The 24,418-nt window shown below is 47.8% G+C and overlaps 1 protein-coding gene across 2 annotated transcripts in view; it reads left to right on the top strand.

Annotated features, from left to right (window-relative positions):
• AGTRAP (angiotensin II receptor associated protein) overlaps positions 1–24,418 on the top strand; it is a 122,376-nt gene that overhangs the window by 38,201 nt on the left and 59,757 nt on the right. For both annotated transcript variants that reach the window (XM_069609916.1, XM_069609917.1), the window contains exon 2: positions 8,470–8,504. In XM_069609916.1, the coding sequence (XP_069466017.1) occupies positions 8,470–8,504 (35 nt within the window). The remainder of the gene's footprint in view (positions 1–8,469; positions 8,505–24,418) is intronic.

Genomic DNA, 24,418 nt, shown 5'->3' with positions numbered 1-24,418 from the left:
AACGTGGTACACCAACTCTTGGCAATCCAGCACCTCACTGGGACCCTCCGCCCGCTCGTGGTTTGGGTGGCGTGAGAGGTAATCCGCAGGATTATTAGTCCCCGGTCTGTATACTAGCTTGACCCCGTACTCGATGAGTGCAAGCATCCAGCGCTCTATCCTTGGGGGGGGGGGGGGGCTTTCACGACACGCCTGCTAGGATGGGCAGGAGCAGCTTGTGGTCAGTCGCAACCGTAACTGGCTTGCCCAGAATGTACAGACAAAAGTGACGGCAGCCCCAAAGAATGGCCAACGCCTCTCTCTCTTGATCTGCGAGTAGCGCTTTTCCGTGTCCGTGAGAGCTTTACTCGCATATGCGATGGGGAGCAGGTCACCTCTGTGATCCACCTGCATAAGAACAGCCCAAAGTCCCACCGGGCTGGCATCAACGACAATCTCAGATTCAGCCGTGGGGTCAAAGTATGCCATCGTGTCTCGATCGGACAGTGCCCTTTTGATTTCCTGAAACGCCTCCTGCTCTCTCCTGTCCCACACCCAGGTGGCCTCATTCTTGGTCAATGCCCTGAGAGACTCGGACAGGGATGCCAGCCCCTTGATGAATCGCCCGCAATAGTTAACCATCCCCAGGAAGCTACATACCTCCGTGGGGGATTGGGGCGCCTCCGCTTCGCGGATGTCCTTGACCTTTTCAGGATCTGGCGAGATGCCGCTGGCATGGAAGATGAAACCAAAAAAAAACAATCCCATCCTCCGTCGCCAATGTGATGGGCGAGCCCGTGCCTCGGGCCGCCCTGTACTAGCACGCACACGCACACAATAACTGAGATATGACACATGCGTCCGTGCTTTCCAGGGTCCCAGCGGCAACTGCCGCATGGACGTTCCTTATTCAAAACGCGCATGCGTGACCCAAAACGAGGCTCGCGCATGCGTCGTGTATACTGACAACGTCACAGGTGGATGGATGTTGCAAGGTGGTGCATTTGCAGTTAACCTTACAGTCTCTACAGACAAACTGCCGTGACACAAAAGATGGGCCTGGAACTAAGAAATGGGCTGAGGCAGCAGTTGGTCCTGAGGCTGGGGTACATGTTTTATCAGGGCAAGCCCAAGAGACCCCTTCATACTGATTTACAAGCTCAAGACATCTCAGTATTCTCGGGCATTGGGCTGGGGTGGCAGTGTTCAGGTAGACTGATGCCACCACTGCCCAACCAGGAAATGAACATTACAGCCTTGTTGAGGATGTAGTGCCAATTTGGTTTCCAAACTGTTTCAACTTACAGTATAGTTATTTTCTTTTATAGAAGCACAAGTATTTCATCAAGGTTCACCAAAGCGCTGTGCGGTGAAAACCTACACCTTGAAAATAAACCTGTAAAGGAAGACACATTGGCATAAAGTGTAGCTAGATCACATTGGCAGCCTTGTTGGTAGCAGAAACCCACAGAGAGGACACTACTGCAATCCTAACTAGCGGGACATTCATTGCATAGCCAGGTGTTCATTGCATAGCCAGGTGTAGCAATGCTTCCTTTAAAAAGCCAATTGGGGATTTGACATTTATGAACCTGTAGAGTGTTCTCAGATGTGTGGATCTTGGGGGGGCAAGGAGAAGCATCAAAAGCATGCAACATCGAGACACTAGAGCTTGCTAGTCCATTTTGCTATGGTAACAAGTTGCTTACGCATGGGCTCCCTTTTGGACAAGACCAACTAGCTCCGTGCTAATCCTCACATCAAGCGGATGTCTGTGCAACTGCTTAAGAACTAGGCTAATTCTGTCAAAACTCTTGGCCTCCAACTGGACGGCAGGTGGAAGGCCACTGCTTGCAGAAAGCGAGGATGACTTGTGGTAACCGATTAAAGCTGAGAATGTACCAGGATCCATGTGTGAACCAAAGCCTGCACTAAGGGGTGAAACTAGAAACCACAAATGCCTCGACTTACAAATGCATGATAAATGGCAGCAGATTTAAGCTGGGCATTGCTGTGGAGGGTAAAAGAATAAAATAGCAAAATGGAAGGTAAACTCAAAAGAATGTTCTGAAAGAGCAGATGTAGCACCCAGAGCAGTAGAGTCTGGTACCACAGAGAGGATAGACAGCCAGGGGTTGGGCAAATAAATATCCACGATGTATTGAAGAAATTTGGAGGAAGTCCTTCAGTCATTGTATATCCTTTCTAAAAACCTGCACCTATACCTGAAATGTAAAATGCCATTGGGGGCAACGGTTACAAAATTCAGATTCTCAAATATCGGTATATCTAAACACAATTTGCCTCATCTGTGTTTGCAAGAGTCGATAAGTTCTGGGATACGGGAACATGTTGATGCAGTTTGTCATGATTGTTTGCCTTGAAGACACACAAGGTTGTGGGGTACAGCGGTAAGTGCCTCACCTGAAAGGATTGCTCCCCAGGACAGTGCCATTGGCACAAGGCGAGATCTCCTTTGCCCTGAATGTCAAGAATATTCATATAATGAACCATTCCTTAATTCCTTCTTGCAAGATTGACAGAGCTCTGGATAGCACTGGATGTCCCTTACGCCCCCTTACCCCCTTAGTGTGAGGCGTACAGCAATAACCAAGACTGCAAATCTTAAACTGCTGCCAAAAGTGGTAGGATTGAAGGTCCTTCCTTAGATGAGATACTCGGGGGTTCTCTGGGGCGGGCTGTACGCAGAATTGTCTAAGTAAAAATGTTAGACTGGTCTCCAACCTAGTTGACACGATGGGACACACCCGTTTTCTCACTAGGAGCTGGGTCTCTCTTTAAGATTGTGACAAATCCTTGCCTACGGATATGTGGTTCCTGCTGGCTCGCCACTACTGTGCAAATATTTAATACTTAATAATTCATTCAAGCATTTGGGCTACTTTGGAATTCCTGCTATTTCCTTATTGTGTCTGCATTTTGAAATTGTGTGCTGGCACAGCTATTTTCACGTGTGTTGGGGTTGATGGCTCTGGAAGGTCCAGAGTCCATGCACCCTGGGGCCATGGATCTGGGAGAATACTGGTTGTGTTCCAAGGGAAGATGACATTGAAGTGTGATAAATCTAGCAATGTCACCACTATTTGCCCGTGGAAAGTGTCTCTCTCCATATGGCCAGGGAAGGGCAGCCGCCACCTGATCCCGACCCTGGGGGTGGCTGTCCGAGGGAGGACCATGCAGGGATAGACAATCCTAATGGGAGTAAAGTGGACTTGCTAGATGGAAACCGGTATTCCCGCCAGTCAAAAGACCTTAAACCACCATCCGTTAACATTAAGGTTTCTCCCATAATGTACTCATACATTGTACCCCTCTTATGCCCCTAAAAAGTACTGGGATGAGGAAGAATGTCACCTCAATGAATATCACTTTCTCAGTACTGTGATGAGAGGGAGGAATGGAGGAGTGATGATCACTCCGAATGGGAACCACTGTCAACAGTCTAGTCTCTTTCCAACAACTGAGACGAGAAAGAGGCAAGGAGCAACAACAGGGCTCGAAATTCAGATTGATAAGCAGGAGCTTCAAGTGACTCCTGAGTATCCAGCAGTAACCAGTCGCCAGGAGCTACCATTAGGAAATGAGGAGCTAGTACATAGTTTCTGCAAATCTAACTTCCACATAAGATGCACACATATATGTATCCATTATTTATTACTCCTTATGCTTTAAATGTCATTGAGATGTGTCCTTATCTTTATTTATAGATTGTCCCAAATGCACAGAGTTAAATTCATATAGTTGGATTTGTTCAGCATCAATTGACCTGGGGACGCACAAGTAGCTCCTAGTAGCTGTTGGTATCAAGCTAACCAGGATCTTCTAGGCTACATGCAGGAGCTAAATAGCATCCAGCTCCCCTCAATTTCGAACCCTGAACGATGATCACTCCTAATGAGAAGTACGATCACCAGTCTAGTCTTTTCCCAAATCCTATTGGCCAGAGCCAATATAAAAGCAAGGAAAGACTCTGGAAGTGTGAGAGGAGCCCTCCCTGGGCAAACCATGTGGAAGGAGTGAAGCCAGTCCAGAGAAGCCAGAAGAGGGAAAACCAGGATGCTTACCTTGAGGCAGTGGATTCCCTGACACAGGCAAGGAGGAGAGACTGGTCCAGCAGAAGGAGCTGACAAGCAGAACTGGGTCACACAGTCTGCTGAACCTGCACAGACCCCAGGAGAGACTGGTACGGCAGAGGGAGAGATAGCCAGCCAGCTGAGGGGGAAAGTTGGGGCTCACAGTCTATTCAATTCACCAGACGGCAGGAGAGTTAATTTCATTACCCTGCAGTGGTGAGGCCCATTGGAGTCTACAGAGAGGACAGGGAGAAGCAGCAGGAACGGAGAGAGCTGCAGACGCGGGTCTGTCTGCCAGTCAGTAACACAACTGGGGGAAGACGCGCTGCGGCACACAGCAGAGAGGCTGACCCGACTTCACCAAGGCAAGGAGGAGGTGCCACCGGTTTACCACGAGCAAGGGAAACACTGCACAAACTGCACTTTGAGGAGAGTGGCACAGTGGCAAGACTGCGCTTAGCCAGGTGTACAATGGGCAAATTCTACAAAGCAGATGGAGAAGAGGCAATGCCAAAAGCTACCAGTGAGTCCAGGGAAAGTGAACGGGTTACCAGCGCACCAATGTCATTACTTAAAAATAGAACAAAAGGAAAGAAATCTACACGAGGGGAAGCTGGTAACTAGTGAAAAATGCAAAATACACGAAGGAGAAGACAAAGCCTGTGAGAGGGAAGAAAATATCCTGTTTGTCCTTGTGAACCTTTGTCAAGACAAGAGACGGTGTTGGGCAGGTTAGTGAACCCAGCCTGTCGAGCATCAGGGGACAGGAGTAATTTTGCCCCGATACTACAAAGTGTTGAGTGTTTTAAATAAAAAGGTCCTGGCAGGATACCAGGTAGAAAAGAATGTGTCTGTTGTATAAACTGTGAAAATGAAAAGCCATTTATGATCTATAATGGTGTGGCTCAAGGGAAAATCCTGTCTTGGAGACCTTGAGCTATGGTTGTGACGTATTAATAGAAGAAGTTAAAGGAAAACAATAACATTGTGAACTATGAACACAAGAGAAGGAAAGGTCCATGGGGAGAAAGGTGCCTTTGAAACTAGAAGTAAAGAGAATCCTTGGGGAAGGGAGCAAGATCCTCAAGCAACGTGAATACTAAGGGGAGATATGATATGGCATTTATAACGTGCCTATACACAAGTATTTGAAGGCACGACAAGGCATGGGAGGGGGAACAGAGGGAAGACTGAGACAATGATCTTACTGGGCCAGGTGACATTGAGATCGTGCAGGGGTAGGGAGAAGGAGAAAAGTGCGAGGGGGAGGGGCAGTACAGGACATAGGCAAAAAGTAAAATTAATAAAAACAATAAATAAGAAGTGCGGCGGTTGGTGGCAAGTGCAACAGTAAGTGCAGACATCAGGTCTCGAGTGCTGGTAGGGGGCTTTAGGGCTACAGAAACAGCCCCCGAGTATGAGGGTTGCCAGGTGACCAGCTCAGTTTCGGCTAGGAGTTCAGCAGAGCAGAGGAGGAGAGAAAGCAGAAGCAAAGAGGAAGGCCTTGAGGTGCTTCCGGAACCGGAGATGGTTCTCCTCAAGTTTCAGGGAGGCAGGGAGGTTGTTCCAGAGGGAGGCACCAGCCAAAAAGAGATCTACCACCAACTCGTTGCTTGGAGAAGCAACTGACCCTTAGGATGAGTGAAGTCCTCTTGGAAACTTGGTGATTCTTTTGAACCTGGATGTTAAAGGCAAAGAGCATAGGGAAGGAGGTTCCCCCTAGAACTGTGAACTTTTGTCCATGAGGAAAAACCTTTTTGTTAGATTTTGAACTAACTTTTGACAATTTTTGAAAACTTTAAGACAAGGAACATTACCCTTTGTTTTTCCCTCATCACAGCTGAAGGAGGATGTGCCTCCTACCATCAAGGCACCAGCAGCAGAACCTGCAATAAAACACTTTGGAGCTGGCTGCCACTGTGCCCTACCTGCCTGCACTCCCTGAATTGCTTGGAGAGGCACTCAGCAGCCCCATGCTCACTGATTGGCCTTCATTAGCAACGAATCCTGAGGCCCAGCTGAGCCGGCAGGCGAAGCCAAGCCCAGACCGAAGGCCCTGGTATGTGGCCCCTGTCTCTGCCTGTCTGCCCGGGATGCCTCTGACCACAAGCCTTGCAACACTCAGAGGATACCTACAAGCCCCTCCCGACCGCTGCTGATCCCATCTACAGCATGGATTTCAATGCTGCAACAAGGTAAGGGGAGCATCTAGCGCTCCACAATCTCCTCTGGCCCGTTAGCCTAGCTCCCCAGTGCAGTGGAAGCGCATACCACCCTGCGGTACCCCGCCCTGCCTCTCGCCATGCCCTACCGTGATATTGGTGAGCGCATATTACACTCCGAGAGTCACTTGTTACCACATACCTGCCACCTACCTCCATCGACCAGATTCTTGCTGTCCCTGCATTGGGCCATACACATCCATATCTGTTCTGCCACCGACTCCGTGCCAGCACTATCGAACGGCTGCAGCCCACCCAGCTTCACCATATGTATTGGCTAACACCCCACATTGGGCCCCCGTGTCCCACGACGATCTGTATGGCAACACTAATGACTTCCTAAATGACACATTTTTCTGCACTGCTTGCAAGTCTGTGAGTCCGAGCAAAATGCCCTTTGCAAAGGATATTGATCCATGCAATGTATGTATGACCTTGCCTCCAATTGCCATGCCATGTGCAAATGCCACTGTAATGCTGTTGTTGTGACTCCCTTGATTTGCCCTTCACAGTCTTGCACGCTCCTAATGCCAGGCCTTGAAACGCCACTGTTCGCATCAGAGCACTAATGTCAGGGCTTGAAACGCACTGTTGGCATCGGAGCACTAGAGTGATGTTGTCTCTTCGCTCGCCACAAGTGTTATGCCTTGTGATGTTATTGGATTAGCTGCATCATCACATTGTTCCTCTACTAATACCACCTCATCTGTTTTGTTTACCGATGCTTCCCACGGCCCTAATATTCTGCCTTGCATTGTTACTGACTGTTACAAAACTTGCCCAATTGCACCTGATTTGACTCTGCAGCTCTGTGCTATTCACCTTGTCTAATAGCCCCTGCCCACTTGATATAGCCCCCCCCACACCATGAGGTGAGGCTTTCCCAATCTGTGCACCCATATTAATGTTGCATCTTACCAAATTGTCCTTGCATACTTGATGTAGACCCCCTCCACCATGATCTGATTGTATCATTACGCATACTATTGCACTTCTCTGATGTTCTATGTACTTTCTGTAACTAGCGCTTAGATGCCTCTGGGTTTTGCGCGCTGAAATAAATGCAAAATAAATCCAACAGTTATTTTTTATTTTAGAGTCTGAGGACCAGAATAGCACTACGGACATAGGGCTTACTTTTCTTTGGACATCTTGACGTTGGCAGACCATTAGATTTTTGTTGAGGTAGGGAAATTCCTCTTATGTTAGGGATAGTGAGGCATTTTCCCAACCCCTTATCTATTGAATAAACGTCTTTAGCCAAAGGCATGTCTAACTTGTGTCCGCTTCTCATTCCTGGCTCCTCACACAAGCTTCTGGACATGTGTCCATGCAATGATGGCTATTTCAGGTGAAGGCCCATATGCCCTTGTAATTATTGATCCCTTGTAATTATGGATGTGGGAGGGGTCGAAGGCCTCATGTCGCTGCGGTGATGGATCAAGGAGTTCACATGTTGGGGGCCATGGGAGAAAGGCCCAAGGTGGTCCAGGCTCGTGTATCGATTAGACAGTGGGCCTCATTACAACCCTGGAGGTAACCATGCCACTTTTTGCTGCATGGCTACCCCCATTCCGGGTACTGGGTCCGGGTTTGCTGAATGGGGAAATACCGGGCCATTCCGACCTTGGAGCGCCCGGTATTTCCCCATTCAGGGAACCCGGACCCGGTACATCCCCATTCCCATTTGAGTCCCGATAGTGCTCAATGGGAATGGGGAGGATGCTAACAACGGGCCTGTCATTAACGGGCCCGTTGTTAGCATCCAGCTCTGCTCGTGGGACCCGCTAAGGATGCCTGGTTTTAGCAGGCGTCCTTAGCGGGTCCCGCAAGCAGACCTCGTAATGGCGGTAGGGGGTTAACGGGACCGGCAGCTCTACCGGCCCTGTTAACCCCCTACCGCCAGGGTCGTAATGAGGCCCAATGTCTCGGGGGGGATGCATGTTGTGTGCCCACATTATGCCTTTTGGGGGTTACAGGCTGTCCTTAAGGCTATATCTTAAGAAGGTGGCAGTCATTTTGTCCATTGAATTATGACGGCGAAGGGAGGTGAGGGAGACAGGCATGTCTTGCGATCGCGGTTCTTAGTGTGCCAATGAAATTGTTCATCAGCCCCCTTTCTATCCTGAAATTTGAGTGGGTAATCTGACCCTGTCTTTGTTTGTCCCTTGCAGGCTATCGTCCTCACGCACTGGCTGCTGACGGTATGGTGAGTAATTGTGCAATTCTCTTAACCCAGCTGCATTATGTGTTGCTGCAGTCGTTTTTATATAGCGCTAGTCGGTGCTTCATCGTATACACTGAATGCTGTGAATGCCTGTACTTTGAGTGACAGAGCTGTGATGGTCCCTTTCTAGACATTCCCTGCATAATGCCTCTGCACCCCTTCGGTTCGAGCGCTGCCCTTATGTAGTTAATCTTTTTTTAAGATTGTAGTGAAACAAAATTATTGACTTGTAACAAAGCAGCTGTTTGCTTTGTTGTGGCTTACATGCCCACTTTGGCTGATCCATGAACCTATTCATGGACTGTATGTTTACCTGCTTCATTCTTCTGCTGGTATATATACATATGACATTGTGCCCGGTTATATATGGCGGCTAATGTGAATGCACAGATAGTCTGTATTGTGTGTACACCACATATGCTGCTTTCTCATCGCGGGGACAGCCCACAACTGCGCCTCCCATGGTTGTAGTATCCATCACCGCAGTCATACTACTACCCTCCCCCGCCCTGCAATGACCTCTTGAGGATTCACCGAAATAAAGAGGCAGGACCAGTTTTCAAAGGTGGAAGTCACAAATGCTGCAGCAAGCTTTATTAAGCCAGGATTTATTTTACAGGTGATCCGTTTCTCCACCACAGGATTATTCTACGCTGGGTGTGGCTTCTTAAGCACCCACGTCAGTGTAATTTCTTTCTGCTCTTCATGAACTTTTCTTCCATTCTATCTTTTCATTCTTTCTACACATTCTATTTCTATTGCTTAGTTTCTTTCTTCACATTCTACCCTTCTTCATTGTTCTCTTCTCTTTCTATTTTCCCATTTCTTTCTTTCCACCCGAGGTACTTCCTTCTGTCATTCCTGAGTCCCTTCTTCCTCCCCCAGTGCTTTCACCCCCTTTGGTTTTGTCCATTTTGCCGCCCCATGGTTTTCCATACTCGGTTCTTTCTATTCCCCAAGTTGCCTAACCATTCCCCCTCACCCCAAGTTCTTCGTAGGCCCCACCTCTTAGTTCCCCAAATTCTTTGCCTGCCCCCCCACTCAACTCCTATTGCTAATCGAATCCATCCCCAGTCCCCTCATTCTTCTTCCCTAGCTCTTACAGTACCACCATCCCCCAGCAAGTCTATTCCAACCGCCTAATTCATTCAAGACCTGAAATCTTTACTCCCCCCGATGCCTTTCCATCCCCCACTCTTAACATTTCCCCAGATGCTTCCCCTTCCCCCAATTCTTTCCTTAGCCAACTCCTTCCTTACCCCCTCCTTATCCATTCCCCAAATCCTTCTTTCCTTTACCCAATCCTTCCTGTAACCAAATTCTTCCCGTCCCCACTACTTCCCCCCCTCACTTTCCCCCAGTTTCAGTTCTCCCATTAACCACCCCCGCACCCCTGCTGCGCGTTGGAGTTGGAAGGACTTCCAAGCCCCCTAACTCCTCCCCCTTTCCCAGGGCCTCCCCATAGTCTAGTGCTCCTGGGTGCCGTACTTCTAAGCTATTCTCTGCGCAGTCCCCTTTGGGATCTGTCAGCGCTTCCTATTGGGATCGACCTGTGACTCCACCATAACTCTGTTGGTTACCGGCGGTAGAGAGTTCTACCCAGACACCAGGTTGTGGCTCGCCCTGAGGCAAGGGACTTACCACCCGCTTTCGCCTCACGCATGCATTCATCACAACATTGATGCCATCAGCCGGGCCAATCCGGACGTGTCCGGCAGCATGTTGAACTTTGTAGTGGGGCTCCGGCCCCGGCCTTCACATTTGTGTGAGATTGTCTCTCTTACGGACTGCCGCCCCTAAGCTCCTTAAACGGAGGTCCTGCCCCCGTCTGGCAGTGGTGGCGTCCACTGTGTCTTCAACATTACCTCATCTGTTCGGGCCTGGAGGCCCCCCCGTCATCACCGAAAACGTACCTACCTCAACTGAAAGCAAATGCCCAACCTTAACCAAAAGGGTGACTTACTTAATTAGACCAACAGAAACCTTAATTACCAGTGGCTTACCCCTTAACCCTACGTGCAAAGAAATACCTCTATGTATTTTCGCTATCCTACTGTCAGGCGAGAGTGGGTGGGACATCAGACGGTGGCAGAGGGAAGAGATTGGGCTTGGCAGCCCCCCGCCTTATTTCCGCTCCCCAGTGCCAAACCGGAAGTACCTGGGCCCGTGGACAGCCCTTCCCCGTAGGAGGCGGCAACATGGGAGTGCCCCCCCCTTGCCTGCGATTTTCACTGTCGATTGCCAGCAAATTTGGGAGTTCATAATTCATGCCCCAATGCCTTGTGTTATCCAAAACCCATGGGCATCGCAGTTATTCTTTTTTTGTAATAAACTTTATTTATTAGAAATGATCCAATGAAACAAATCAAATCCATAACATACATTATCACCTATGCAGTTCTTAACTTCAGCTTTTATCTTTGTTGCACATGTGCTTATCATTTTTAACTTTAGTATAACTCCCTCCCCCGCCCCTCCTTTTAACATATCAATACAAGGCTGAGATGGAGCACTTCCTGCTGGTACTCTGCCGTTGTACTTAGTTTAGTTTAGTTTATTATTTGTAGGGCGCGCCAGGCCCTGGAGCATCAGGGCGCACAAGACAAGAATATGCTCAGCTTTGTTACAGGTACAATTACATAGACATAATACATTCTGCCATAAATAAAATATATACAGGTACATGTGCATGGTCATAATGCAGTATACAATAAGCAAGAATGAGCAGGGCTGGAGCAAGGTCGAGACAGGAGGTGATCAAAGTACAGGAATATTCACAATGTGGAGGTGATATACAGTGGAATAGGTGCAGTAATATACAATGGAGTAAAATACAGAAAGTGGTATCAGAACTGGGGCATGCAGGTGGAAAGCTAGTAGGGACAGTCGGGTCAAGCAGGTCGGATTAGTTAGATGTCATTAGCTCTCAGCCACTTGGTCAAATTCTGCCTAAATTTCGCAAAGGGCTGGGGTTCTCTTATGTCATGTGATAGGGAGTTCCAAAGCTGTGCTGCTTTGACTGCGAAGCTATGTCCTCCAATAGTGGCACGTTTAAAGCGAGGGACATAGAGGCAATTTGCATTGACCATTCTTGTTGGTCTAAGTGAAGTTCTTAAGTGTAGCCTGTCCATGAGGTAGGGTGGTGCCATGTTATTGAGGCACTTGTGAGTAAGGGAGGCAGTTTTAAGTTGGATTTTGTCCTGAGTGGATAGCCATTTATATTCTCTTCTTATAGAGGAGATATGCTCTTTCCTGTTGATCTTAAGCGCAGCTCTCAAGGCATTATTCTGTAGGACTTGGATTTTTTGGATAGTCTGTTTGTTAGCCCCAATGTAAAGACCATTACAGTAGTCCAGTTTGGACAGAATAAGGGCTCTGGCAAGCGTGATGCAGCTGTCTGTAGAGAGGAATTGCTTGCTGGCTCTAATGAGTTTGCAAGTATATGCTGTGGAAGAGGCTAGGGAGTTGACTTGTTTGCCAAAGTTTAAGGTGGCGTCAAGGTAAAAGCCTAGGGTCTTGACTTCCTTTGCTACTTTGATATTGTTCCCATCGATAATGAAGCTGGCATAGTCAGTGTTGAGTTTAGTTATGTATGTCGGGGTGCCTAGGATTATGAGCTCAGTTTTGTCGTCGTTCAGGCATAAGCCGTGTGTGGCCATCCATGCCTGAACGATGCTGTAAATTTTATTCACTAAAGCCAGATCCACGACGTAATCTCCTGAAAGCGGAAGGAGGATCTGGGTATCGTCTGCATAGTTGGTGTAGGCGATACCCAGATGATCCATTTCGTCAAAGAGCGGCTTTGTGAAAATGTTATAGAGGGTAGGTGATACACAAGATCCCTGGGGTAGACCGCACGTTATAGGGATCGGGTCAGCTGAGGCTGATGGAGAGAAGACTCTCATGGTACGGTTATTCAGGAAGGATTTGATCCATAATATGGCCTCTTTAGAGAAGTGAGCAGCAGAGTCTAAGTGGCTGCATAAGACTGTATGGTCGACTAAATCGAACGCTGCTGAGAGGTCTAGCAAGAGGAGTAAGGCTGCTTGGCCATTGTCCCTACATTGATCTATTTGGGCCTTGAGATCGATAAGGGCAGTCTCTGTACCATGCTGGGGACGGAATCCAGATTGGCGGGTTCCGAGCAGGTGGTTGGATTCAAGGAAATTTTGTATTTGCATGTATGCCACTTTGTCTAAACTTTTTAGAAGAAAGGGCACAGTCGTGATAGGCCTAAAATTGGTAGGAATGGCAGGGTCGAGGGTTTGCTTCTTTAGGAGTGGCAAGACCCACGACTCTTTAAGATTTTTCGGTACAATGCCGGTAGTGTAACGCTCACCTGATTCCCGTAGAGGCGCCGGTCTTGACTGGGCGTATACCGTATCTGCAAAGGTGATGTGTAACACACGGCTGGCTCTTTGGGCTGGACCTCTGTGCACTGTATGGCTGACTTGAAGGGTAAGATGTCTGCAGATAGAAAATATGGGATTAAGGAACTGGGTTATTGAATGTCTCTCTCTTCTTCCCTTTCTCTTCTCCTGTAGAACCCCAAAGGTTAACGCTCTCACCTTAGGTAAGTGAACGCCGTGCTCTCCATCTGCCTCGGGGCAGGGTGCTGTATCCAGTTTCTTCACTGGATAAGGGGAGCAGGCCTCTTGACTTCAGAGGACTGCTGTCCGTCGTATACTGCACGAACGGTAAGTTTCGAGTAATTCTAATGTCTTTAAAGTCTTTAGTAATGATGTTTCTTGTTTTGCAGGGTTCCGGCGATGGCGGATGACGGGCTGAAGTGAGTTGAAGATGGAGCCCGTGTGATGAATAGAAGCGCCTGGAAGCACGTAAGTAAGCGCTTGTTGCCTGCTTCACGATGCGCTCTAACTGTCTTTTTATTTTGCAGGTACAAGTTCGGAGCGGCTGCAGGGTGCCGGAATACCCACTGGATTAGATGTGGAAAGGAGTAATGGCACGTGAGTATTAAAGTTCCCCAATGTCTTTAAACGCACCTTGTTTTGTCTTTCAGATGCCGGAATGCAGCGCGAGGCGTTGGTGACAGCCGATGGACCAGGTAAGTGAAGAGCTGTCACTGAAGACCGTAATGCTAACCTGTTCTTTCTTGTCTTTATAGGTGTTGCTGAAGACTGGATTCAGGATGGTAAGCCTTTTTCCTTAGGCCCAGGATCAGATGCAGAAGACACGATGAACGTTCTGCTGCAGAGGATGCAGAATAACGCAAAGCAAGATTCATCCATCGGGTGTGGTTTAAATAGCCTCCTGTAGTGCCTAGGTGTCTCCTTCCACAGCCACGCCTAGGTAAGAAAAGAGTTCCTGCTTTCCAGAAGAGTTCCAGTGTTCTGAATCTAGGGAGTGGCTCCTGCCCCACCCAACAGGAAAAGTAGTTCCAAACAGAAGAGGATCAGAGGCTCAACTGGCAGGCAAGTAAGCAGCATGGTCTGCTGCAGGTAAGTCCACCCAAGCATTATGAGCCCGGCGCTTCCAGCGCTGGGACTGGGCATATTTATGAGCCTGGTGCCACTGGCGCCAGGACTGGGTCCAAAAGGTCCCAATTGGGACTGGTTGGCACTCGGAACCTGGGTTATGGATCTGCTTCCAAAGGAGTTGGGAAAACCCTGACCTTTTGGAAGCAGAGATCATGACAGTACCCCCCCTCAAGGCCCCTCCCAAACCGGGCTTCTCCGGGGGTTTTGGCTTGTCAGGAAATGTTCGGTGAAATCTTTTGATTAGGCGAGGAGCGTGGACATATTCAGCAGGTTCCCAGGATCTCTCTTGGGGGCCGTAGCACTTCCAGTCAATTAGGTAAAATAGTTTAGATTTGGAGATCTTGGAGTCCAGAATGCTTTTGACTTCAAACTCGAGTTCTCCATCAACTAGGATAGGTTTAGGAGATTTAGTTAGTCTGGTTTGAGGTTGCACGGGTTTTAATAGAGAGACGTGGAAGACCGGATGTATCTTCATGTGCGGGGGCAAGTCCAACTTGACCGCTACTGGGTTTACTATGGTAGTGATGGAATAGGGACCAAGGTATCTTGGGTTGAATGTGCGTGGCCCTTTTAGAGGTAGATATTTGGTGGATAACCAGACTTGATCCCCTACTTGATATTGAGGGGCTTCCTTCCGATGTTGATCTGCTCCTTTCTTGTATTGTTCTTTAGCCCTTTGAAGGTGAGAAACAGCTTCCTTAAAGGCTTGGGTGATTGTAGAATGCAGGTAGTCTACTGCTGGTGTTTCAAGATCTTGGAGGGGATCCAACTCCGAGGTTCGAGGGTGACTGCCGTACAAAAGAAAAAACGGGGTTTTCCCAGTTCCCGAATGGACAGAGTTATTGTAGGCATATTCGGCTATCCAAAGGATGTCTTTCCAAGTTTTTTCAGTTTGTTGCAGCTTGCAGCGTAAATACTGTTCCAGAGTTTGATTGGTCCTCTCGGTTTGTCCGTCGGTCTGAGGGTGGTGACTGGTCGATAGTCTCACATCAATTTGAGCCGACCGACAGCAACTTCGCCAAAAATGAGAAATAAATTGACTACCTCGATCCGAAATTAGAACCGAAGGAAAACCGTGCAGTCGGACGATGTTTTCGAGAAATTCTCGGGCCAGAGTTGCTGCTGTTGGCAAGCCTTTGAGCGGAATGAAATGCGCCATCTTGGAGAATAAGTCCACGATTACTAGAATCGTATTGTATCCGGAGCATGGAGGTAGATCGGTGATGAAGTCCATAGAAAGCGTATGCCAAGGGCGAGGTGGGATGTCAATAGGGCGTAAGAGGCCTGCTGGTCTTTCCTTTTGACTCTTGTTTTGGGCGCATACTCCACAGGACATTATAAAGTCTCTGATATCTTTTTTCCAAGACGGCCACCAGAAGTAGCGCTTGATCTTTTCTGAGGTCTTGGCCATACCGGGATGTCCTTCCATTAAAGAATCGTGATAACAAGAGATTACTTTTTTCTGTAAATCTGTGCTGGGTAGGTATAATCGTTCTTGGAAATACAATAAGTTGTCCTTTACTGCAAAGTCCTTTCCCTGCAGATGCCAATTCTGTATGTCTGCTGGAGTTACAAGTTGCCTGGCCTTATCCTTAACTTCCTCTATGGATTCTGTGGCGATTACACCCAGAATTCTTTGTTCGGGAATGATTGGTACAGGTTTAGGGTTGATCAAGTGTTCTTCCACTCCCATCCGAGAAAGGGCATCAGCTTTACCGTTCTTTGTACCAGGTCGATAGGTAATTATGAAGTCAAACTCGGCAAAGAATAATGCCCAACGGAGTTGTCTAGAGGATTGGGCTTTTGCGGTTTTCAAATATTGCAGGTTTCGGTGATCCGTAATCACAGTAACGGTGTGTCGGGCCCCCAGCAGATAATGCCGCCAAACCTTAAAGGCAGACTTGATGGCCAGAAGTTCCTTGTCAGTAATCGTGTAATTGATTTCAGGAGGCGAGAATTTGCGGGACCAAAATGCCACGGGATGCAACTGATTGGTTACAGGGTCCTTTTGTGATAGAACTGCCCCCATGGCAAGGCTTGAAGCATCAGTTTCCACGATGTAGGGGAGTTTGGGGCGAGGGTGTTTTAAGATTGGTGCAGAGATAAATTTAGTCTTCAAATCCTGGAAAGCTTGTTCCGCCTCGGTAGACCATTCAAAACGTTTGTTTTTCTTTAACAAGGCAGTGATGGGCTGGACTATTCGAGAGAATTCGGGGATAAACCTGCGGTAAAAGTTAGCGAAGCCTAACCTGCTTTGCACACCTTTTACGGAGGATGGTGATGGCCATTTGAGAACTGCATCGACCTTCTTTGAATCCATACGCACTCCGCCAGGTGATAATATGAATCCCAAGAATTCAACTTCAGTCACGTTGAAAACACATTTTTCCAACTTAGCGAAAAGTTTGTGTTGACGCAATCTCTCGAGGACCATTTTCACGTGTTTCCGATGTTCAGATTCCGATGAAGAATAAACGAGGATGTCGTCAATGTAAACAACAACACACACATCTATGAGCTCTCTGAGGACATCGTTCATAAAATATTGAAAGGCGGCCGGGGCATTGCAAAGTCCGAAGGGCATGACCTGATATTCAAATAGTCCATACTTGGTGCGGAAGGCCGTCTTCCATTCATCGCCCTCTTTTACTTGTACCAAGTGGTAAGCTCCTCTAAGATCCAGCTTTGTATATATGCATGCTTTTCTGACTTGGTCCAGGAGTTCAGGGATCGAAGGTAACGGATATCTATTCTTAACGGTGATCTGGTTCAGGGAGCGATAATCTATACAAGTTCTAAGGTCTCCTTCCTTTTTTGGAACGAAGAACAAAGCTGAAGAAGCAGGGGACTTGGAAGGACGAATAAACCCATTTGCCAGGTATTGATCCAGGTATTGTCGAAGGTGAAGGTTCTCAGGCTCGGTGAGGGCATAAATTCTACTACAAGGAGGAGTAGATCCAGGTATCAGGTCTATCTGGCAGTCATAAGACCTATGAGGAGGTAGAGAGTTAGCCTGATCCTTCCGGAAAACATCTTGGTATTCTAGGTATTCGGGAGGTAACTGGGGAGTCTCTGAAGAAATTGCTGCCAGTGCAACACCAGGTGGAGGGTGACAAGTAGAGACACATTCTGGAAACTGGACCGTTCTTGCTCGCCAATCGATCAGAGGATTGTGTTTCTCTAACCAAGGTATTCCTAGAATAACCTGAAACTGAGGGGCCTTGATCACATCGAACACGATCTTCTCATGGTGTCCATCTTGACTTACTAGCGTCACCTCTTGAGTGGTATGCGTTACTGGCCCGGAGGCTATCTCCGTACCATCCACCGTAGTAATGACGTCCTTTACAGCCTTGGGACAAAGAGTTAGATTCATCCTCAAAACCATTTCATGATCCACATAATTGCCGATGGCACCGCTGTCGACGTAAGCTTCAATTGCATGTAATCGATCCGGATTATCAGGGCTAATGAGGACCATAGGTATCACGAAATGCGAGGTCACGGAACTGGTTTTCACGCTCGGCAAGAGGACCTCTATTCTTGTCGGGCGAGGTCGTTTCCCTGCTCAGAGTTTGTAACTTTGGTAACTGCAGCTCCTACTGCCTTCTTGGCAGGTTTCACCGGACAGTCTCGAAGAAAGTGCCCTGAGTTTCCGCAATAGAGGCATAATTGCAACTGTTTTCTCCTTTCCCGCTCCTTTTGTGTTAGAGGACCTTTCAGACCCCCTATTTGCATGGGTTCCCCAGGGTCTACTCCTTTGGAAGGAGTTGGCGGTTTAGAAAATACTCGAGCATCAAACTTGGAACGATCGGCCTTCCTGTTCTGCAGTCTGTGATCTATTTGAACGACTAAGTCTATATAGTCCGAACAATCTTGTGGGGGATTCACTACTTGGGCTAACACATCTTTGAGCTCTCCACGTAGACCTCTATAAAACAGTGTAATCCTTTTGTCCTCAGGCCATTGAGTTTCCACTATCAGTCTGTTGAAAGACGCAATATAAGCCAAAAGGTCTTGATTACCTTGTCGCAACGAAAGAAGCTCATTGTCCAAGGCCTGCCCCTGTGAATGTCTTGCGAACAGTTTTTCCATACTGAGCTGAAAAGCTTGAAAATCATGGAGGACCGGATCATCTTGATTTACTAGAGGGATCGACCAGTCTGCCGCATTGCCACTAAGGTACGAGAGCACGAAAGCTACTTTAGCTTGATCAGTTGGAAAGGCTGCTGGCCGGCATAAGAAATGCAACCGGCACTGATTGATAAATACTGCAAACCTCCTTGGGTCACCAGAAAATCGTTCGGGCGGAGCCAGAGGTACATTCCCAGGTAGGTTGATCTGCACTGGATTCATAGAGGATGTAGAAGGAAGATTTCCCCCAGATGCGGGTAACGGGGTCTGTCCGGCTTGTGACTGTAGCAATTGTCTAGCGAGATCATCTGTTCGCTCCTTGGAAATAATCAGTTCCGTTCTTAGAGCGTTCGTTTCCTGACGGGCTGCATGCACTTCTGCCCTTAGTTCCCCAAGTAACTGGGCTAGCTGGTCGGTATCCGAGGTTTCCATAGCGCCTGGACGGGAGTTTTGTGGTAGTCTTTGCGTTCTGTAACGCTCACCTGATTCCCGTAGAGGCGCCGGTCTTGACTGGGCGTATACCGTATCTGCAAAGGTGATGTGTAACACACGGCTGGCTCTTTGGGCTGGACCTCTGTGCACTGTATGGCTGACTTGAAGGGTAAGATGTCTGCAGATAGAAAATATGGGATTAAGGAACTGGGTTATTGAATGTCTCTCTCTTCTTCCCTTTCTCTTCTCCTGTAGAACCCCAAAGGTTAACGCTCTCACCTTAGGTAAGTGAACGCCGTGCTCTCCATCTGCCTCGGGGCAGGGTGCTGTAACCAGTTTCTTCACTGGATAAGGGGAGCAGGCCTCTTGACTTCAGAGGACTGCTGTCCGTCGTTTACTGCACGAACGGTAAGTTTCGAGTAATTCTAATGTCTTTAAAGTCTTTAGTAATGATGTTTCTTGTTTTGCAGGGTTCCGGCGATGGCGGATGACGGGCTGAAGTGAGTTGAAGATGGAGCCCGTGTGATGAATAGAAGCGCCTGGAAGCACGTAAGTAAGCGCTTGTTGCCTGCTTCACGATGCGCTCTAACTGTCTTTTTATTTTGCAGGTACAAGTTCGGAGCGGCTGCAGGGTGCCGGAATACCCACTGGATTAGATGTGGAAAGGAGTAATGGCACGTGAGTATTAACGTTCCCCAATGTCTTTAAACGCACCTTGTTTTGTCTTTCAGATGCGGGATGCAGCGCCGAAGGCCTCCGGAGCGTGCGAAGAGTTGGTAAGCTTTTATCTTTCAGATGCCGGAATGCAGTGTGAAGACCTCCGGAGCGCACGAAGAGTAGGTAAGCCTTTGTCTTTCAGATGCCGGAATGCAGCGCGAGGCGTTGGTGACAGCCGATGGACCAGGTAAGTGAAGAGCTGTCACTGAAGACCGTAATGCTAACCTGTTCTTTCTTGTCTTTATAGGTGTTGCTGAAGACTGGATTCAGGATGGTAAGCCTTTTTCCTTAGGCCCAGGATCAGATGCAGAAGACACGATGAACGTTCTGCTGCAGAGGATGCAGAATAACGCAAAGCAAGATTCATCCATCGGGTGTGGTTTAAATAGCCTCCTGTAGTGCTTAGGTGTCTCCTTCCACAGCCACGCCTAGGTAAGAAAAGAGTTCCTGCTTTCCAGAAGAGTTCCAGTGTTCTGAATCTAGGGAGTGGCTCCTGCCCCACCCAACAGGAAAAGTAGTTCCAAACAGAAGAGGATCAGAGGCTCAACTGGCAGGCAAGTAAGCAGCATGGTCTGCTGCAGGTAAGTCCACCCAAGCATTATGAGCCCGGCGCTTCCAGCGCTGGGACTGGGCATATTTATGAGCCTGGTGCCACTGGCGCCAGGACTGGGTCCAAAAGGTCCCAATTGGGACTGGTTGGCACTCGGAACCTGGGTTATGGATCTGCTTCCAAGGGAGTTGGGAAAACCCTGACCTTTTGGAAGCAGAGATCATGACAGGTAGTGAAGGATGAGTTGATGAGTTTAGCTATGAATGGCAATAATTCTCTTGCAGCATCCTTAATTAATTGGGCAGGGCATTGGTCACCTTTACAATTGGACGGTTTAAGTCCCAGGATCACTTTTTCGACTTCAATGGTAGAAACCTTGGAGAAGCAGAAACGTGTTATTTGTTTAGCTTTGAGTAGGGGTGCTGGGGTTAGGGCGTCCTGAGGTGTGAGAGATGCTTTTTTTAGGGCGATTTTGGTTTGTAAGTTGACTACTTTGTTGATAAGGGCAGATTGAATGTCTGAGCACCATTTTTTGTCCTTGGTGCAGTTTTCTTGGGGAATGATGGGTGTTTCCAGCTCTTTCAAGATACTGAACAGTTCTCTGACACTTGATTTAGATTGGGATATTCTGGTATTGTATGTTTCCTGTTTGGCTAGTAGGATATCTTTTTTGTATTGGGATGATATCTTTGCAAGGTTTAGTTTGTTTTCAACTGTAGGAGTAAGTCTCCATTTGGATTCTAGTTTTCTTTTGGTTAACCTGAGATTTTTTAGGTGGGGGGTGAACCATGAGTTGAGATGTTTTTTCGGTTTACTAGTCCGTAATTTGAGCGGTGCAATGTGATCAAGGGCTGAGTTCATAGTTTCATTGAATTTATCAACTAGCATATCAGGCTCCGTGTTAGCTGGGAGCGAGTTTAGTTGGGGTAGTATGATTGGCAACAATTTTTCCGTGGTTATTAGCTTTTTGTTCCTCGTGGGTATAGGAGGGGCAGGTGTGGGCTTGGCTGTGGCTAAGTTAGTATCTACTGTAAATAGAAGAAGAAAGTGGTCCGTCCAGATCTGGGGAACAGTGTCTGTAATGGTTACTCCACAGTTGTGATCAGCTATCCAGTCAAGGATGCGACCTTTATTATGAGTGGGACAGGTGACTCTTTGGGCTACTTATCAGGCTGATCCCTGCCACCCGAGCTAGTTTTACTTTGGGAGAATAGAGACCTTGCAAATTATTTTTGGCTTGAAATACATTTGCTCCCTGTCCACCGTGAACTCATGGAAGGGCAACCAGGTGGCTAAGAACTTATATGCCAGTGCCATAACCTTTTCCAGGGCAGTCACTCCCCTTAACATCACCCACCACATGGCTACAACCGGCCCTTGTTTATTCTTCCATGCCTGTGCCAAGTTGATCCTGGCCGCACTGTGGGTGATGAGGGCGGCACTACATCCTGCGGCAGCATAGACTGCCTCCACTGTTGCTCCCAGCCACACCACTGCTGGGTCAAAAGGCAGCTGCGCCTTAGTCACTTCCTTGATGTGGCTTAAAATGTCTTTCCAATATATCTCTGCAACCCGGACAAACCCACCACATGTGAATCAAGTCCCCAATCTACCCACATCCCCGCCAACATGTCGAGGGGTAGTCCACGCTGATGAGTGCATGCATTGTGGCGTCATGTGCCACCTCAAACATAGTTTATATGCTGCTTCTTTAATTGGTACGCACTCAAAGCTTTTCATTGGCCGTAGCCAAATTTGACACCAAGTATCCCCAGTGATGGGTTCCCCAAAGTTCTGCTCCCATTTCGACATGTATGGTAAGACTTCTTACAGGTCCGACCCGTCCAACAATCAGTAGAGCCTCGACACCCCCCTCTCAAGTACCCCCTCTTTTACCGTGAGTTCCAGCCCTATTGGGCTTCTATTAGCCTCCTCCTTTACTTTTGTGTTTGAGATCCAATGCCTAATATGGGTGTATCGGAAGCGCTCGCTCGAGAATCTGAACTTGTTTTTACAGTCTTCGAATGTCAATGCGCTCCCTCCAACATAGAAATCCCCCAAAGCCAGGTTTTGCCAATCGCCCAAGTGCAACTAAAAATTGGGTTGCCTTCCCGTTGTAAAATCTGGGTTGTGACCCATTGGTGTAAGTGGACCTCCTAATTTTATTTCCTCCCCCGTAACGCTTTATCCCAATACCAGAGGGTAGCTTTTGTAGTCTCCAACAGCGTGCCCCCTCTCCCCCTGTGTTTTGGAGGTACGAAGCCCAAGCTCTCCAAGGGTATGTTCGTTGCCTCTTTCCAGGGTTGCCCACCGGTTCTGGTTCTCCCAGGGAGCCCACTGAAGCATCAGAGCCACCTGTGCCGCATAGAAGTATCTGCAAGTCTGGTACTCCCAGCCCCCCAAGTGCCTGAGGGCGGCATAGGACCTTTCTAGGGACTCTTGGCCTCTTCCTTTTCCAAATAAAGGACATAATTTCCCTCTGCAGGCTTTTAATCGCTGAGCTTGGGATCTGTATTGGAAGTGCACCCACCACGTACAAGAATCTAGGTAACGGGGACATCTTTGTGGCCGTAATGCGTACAAACCAGGACAACTCCTGCATGTCCCACCGTTTAAGAGTTTTTAGTAATCCCGGGACATTGGCCCCATATAGCCTCTCATATGTAGGTGACAGGTTTACTCCCAGATATCACATAAATGACAGAAGGATGATTGTTGGAAAGTTATTCCTACAGCTGGGTCCCTAGTGATAATCTTGTTAGCCCTATATGTGAGGAACCTCGTACATAGATGATGCCAGCACTAGTTAGTGCAGGTGTGCCGCCTACAAATGGGGTGTAGAGGTCCTGACCCGTTCCTCTCTCACTACTTTCCTAATTTCTAAAAGTAAGTGCACACATGGTGGGGGTCGGTGTAAATATTTAATGTTACCGCCTCCAGTTCGTGTGTCTTATCACAAAGAAAGGTTCTCTGATCAATGGTCAAGGAATATTTAAAATGCTCATTTACTGTTCACCTCACAGTGAGTTAGAGGTAAGTAGCTCTGATAGTTTCTTTGTACGAGCCCTTTCATCTATGTATGTGGAGTATCAGAGTCTGGGTTATCAATCCAGTACTACTAAGAAAAAAGTCAACCGGCTTCAGCGGGATTAGTTAGTAGCCGCTTTCTTCAAGACAAATCCTTATACATGTAGTATTCTACTTGCGACCTTCAAATCTTTGCAGGCTTTGAGGATATTTTCGGGTATGCAGTGGGCTTATTGAATCAATCCCTAAATCCTAAAGGGCAAGAAAGACAATTGGAACTATCATCAGTCTTAAAGTGCTTCTACAATCGAGTTTCTGCTATTAAGCTGTGGGGGTGTTTGTTCACAAATCCTGGGGTAAGTAACTTTTTACCTGTATTCTTATGCAGGATATTCCTATTTCTTCCTGCTGTGTGGTGAGCAGTTTTTGGGCTCAATTAGATGTATTCCTTGCTGGAATCTGTGAGAAAAAATGAGCCATAGATGCTAGTATCCCATTCTTTTGTACACTTACTGCCCCAAGGGGAAGTGTAGTACATCAAGACCGAACAACAAATGACTCCGAAAGCTTGTTCACCTGTCTTCACCACTTGATCTTGTTGGAGGGAAGATCCAGGATCGACTCCTCGGTTCTTTGGGTTTTACTCCTGTAATATAACAGGTTTCCTTAGGAAGGTTGCCTTGGTAGCTGTGTGTCTCTTTTGAGGATGAGATGTGCATTGTTGTTTCAAGTGCGCATTTCGAATACCGCCACCATTCTCCATATACTAGTGATTTCTGTCCATAGCCAAATATACCGGGGTATGGATGTAAGGCCAGTCTCTCCCCTGGGTCACCGCGTTGTTGGATAGTTTTGCGAGGGTCTCAGGGTTTCACGTTAACTATGCTAAGTCTTAGGCACTTAATGTCACGGAAGACCCAGAGAAGGTATGGGAGTGTGGGGGGGGGAGAGCTATCCATTAAAATGGGAACAGAAAAACATGGCATATCTGGGAGTAAGTAACAACAAATGGTGTCGAAAGGTGGTCGCCTCCTGTCTATACCTTAATCGTTATATCACATAAATGACAGAAGGATGATTGTTGGAAAGTTATTCCTACAGCTGGGTCCCTAGCGATAATGAACAGTAAAACATCGTCTGCATATACGGCTACTTTTTGTGTGCCACTGGCTACTGTAGATACCCCTTGAACCCTTTGTTCCACTAAGATCGCCTGTGCCAGTGGCTCCATGGCCATGGCAAATATTAACAGGGATAGTGGACACCCCTGATGAGTCCCTTTACATATAGGGATACTGTCTGTGAGCTGCCCGTTAACCATTAAGCTAGTGGTCGGTTTACCATAGTTGGCCAAGACTATGCGAGACAATGTTGGCCCACACCCAAACTTTCCCAGAGTCAGTTGTAAGAAATTCCAGTCCAGGCTATCAAAAGCCCTGGTTGCGTCCAAGGCCAACACAGACATGCGCTGTCTGGACTACCAGCCCCATTCAATAATGTTAATGGCTCTGCGGATATTGTCGTATGTATGGTGTCCT

This window comes from Ambystoma mexicanum, chromosome 8, assembly GCF_040938575.1.
Source record: "Ambystoma mexicanum isolate Mex_15411 chromosome 8, UKY_AmexF1_1, whole genome shotgun sequence".
Classification (NCBI taxonomy): Eukaryota; Metazoa; Chordata; class Amphibia; order Caudata; family Ambystomatidae; genus Ambystoma; species Ambystoma mexicanum.
Note: the sequence above shows the minus strand (reverse complement) of the source record. Positions and strands in the feature narration are given on the sequence as shown.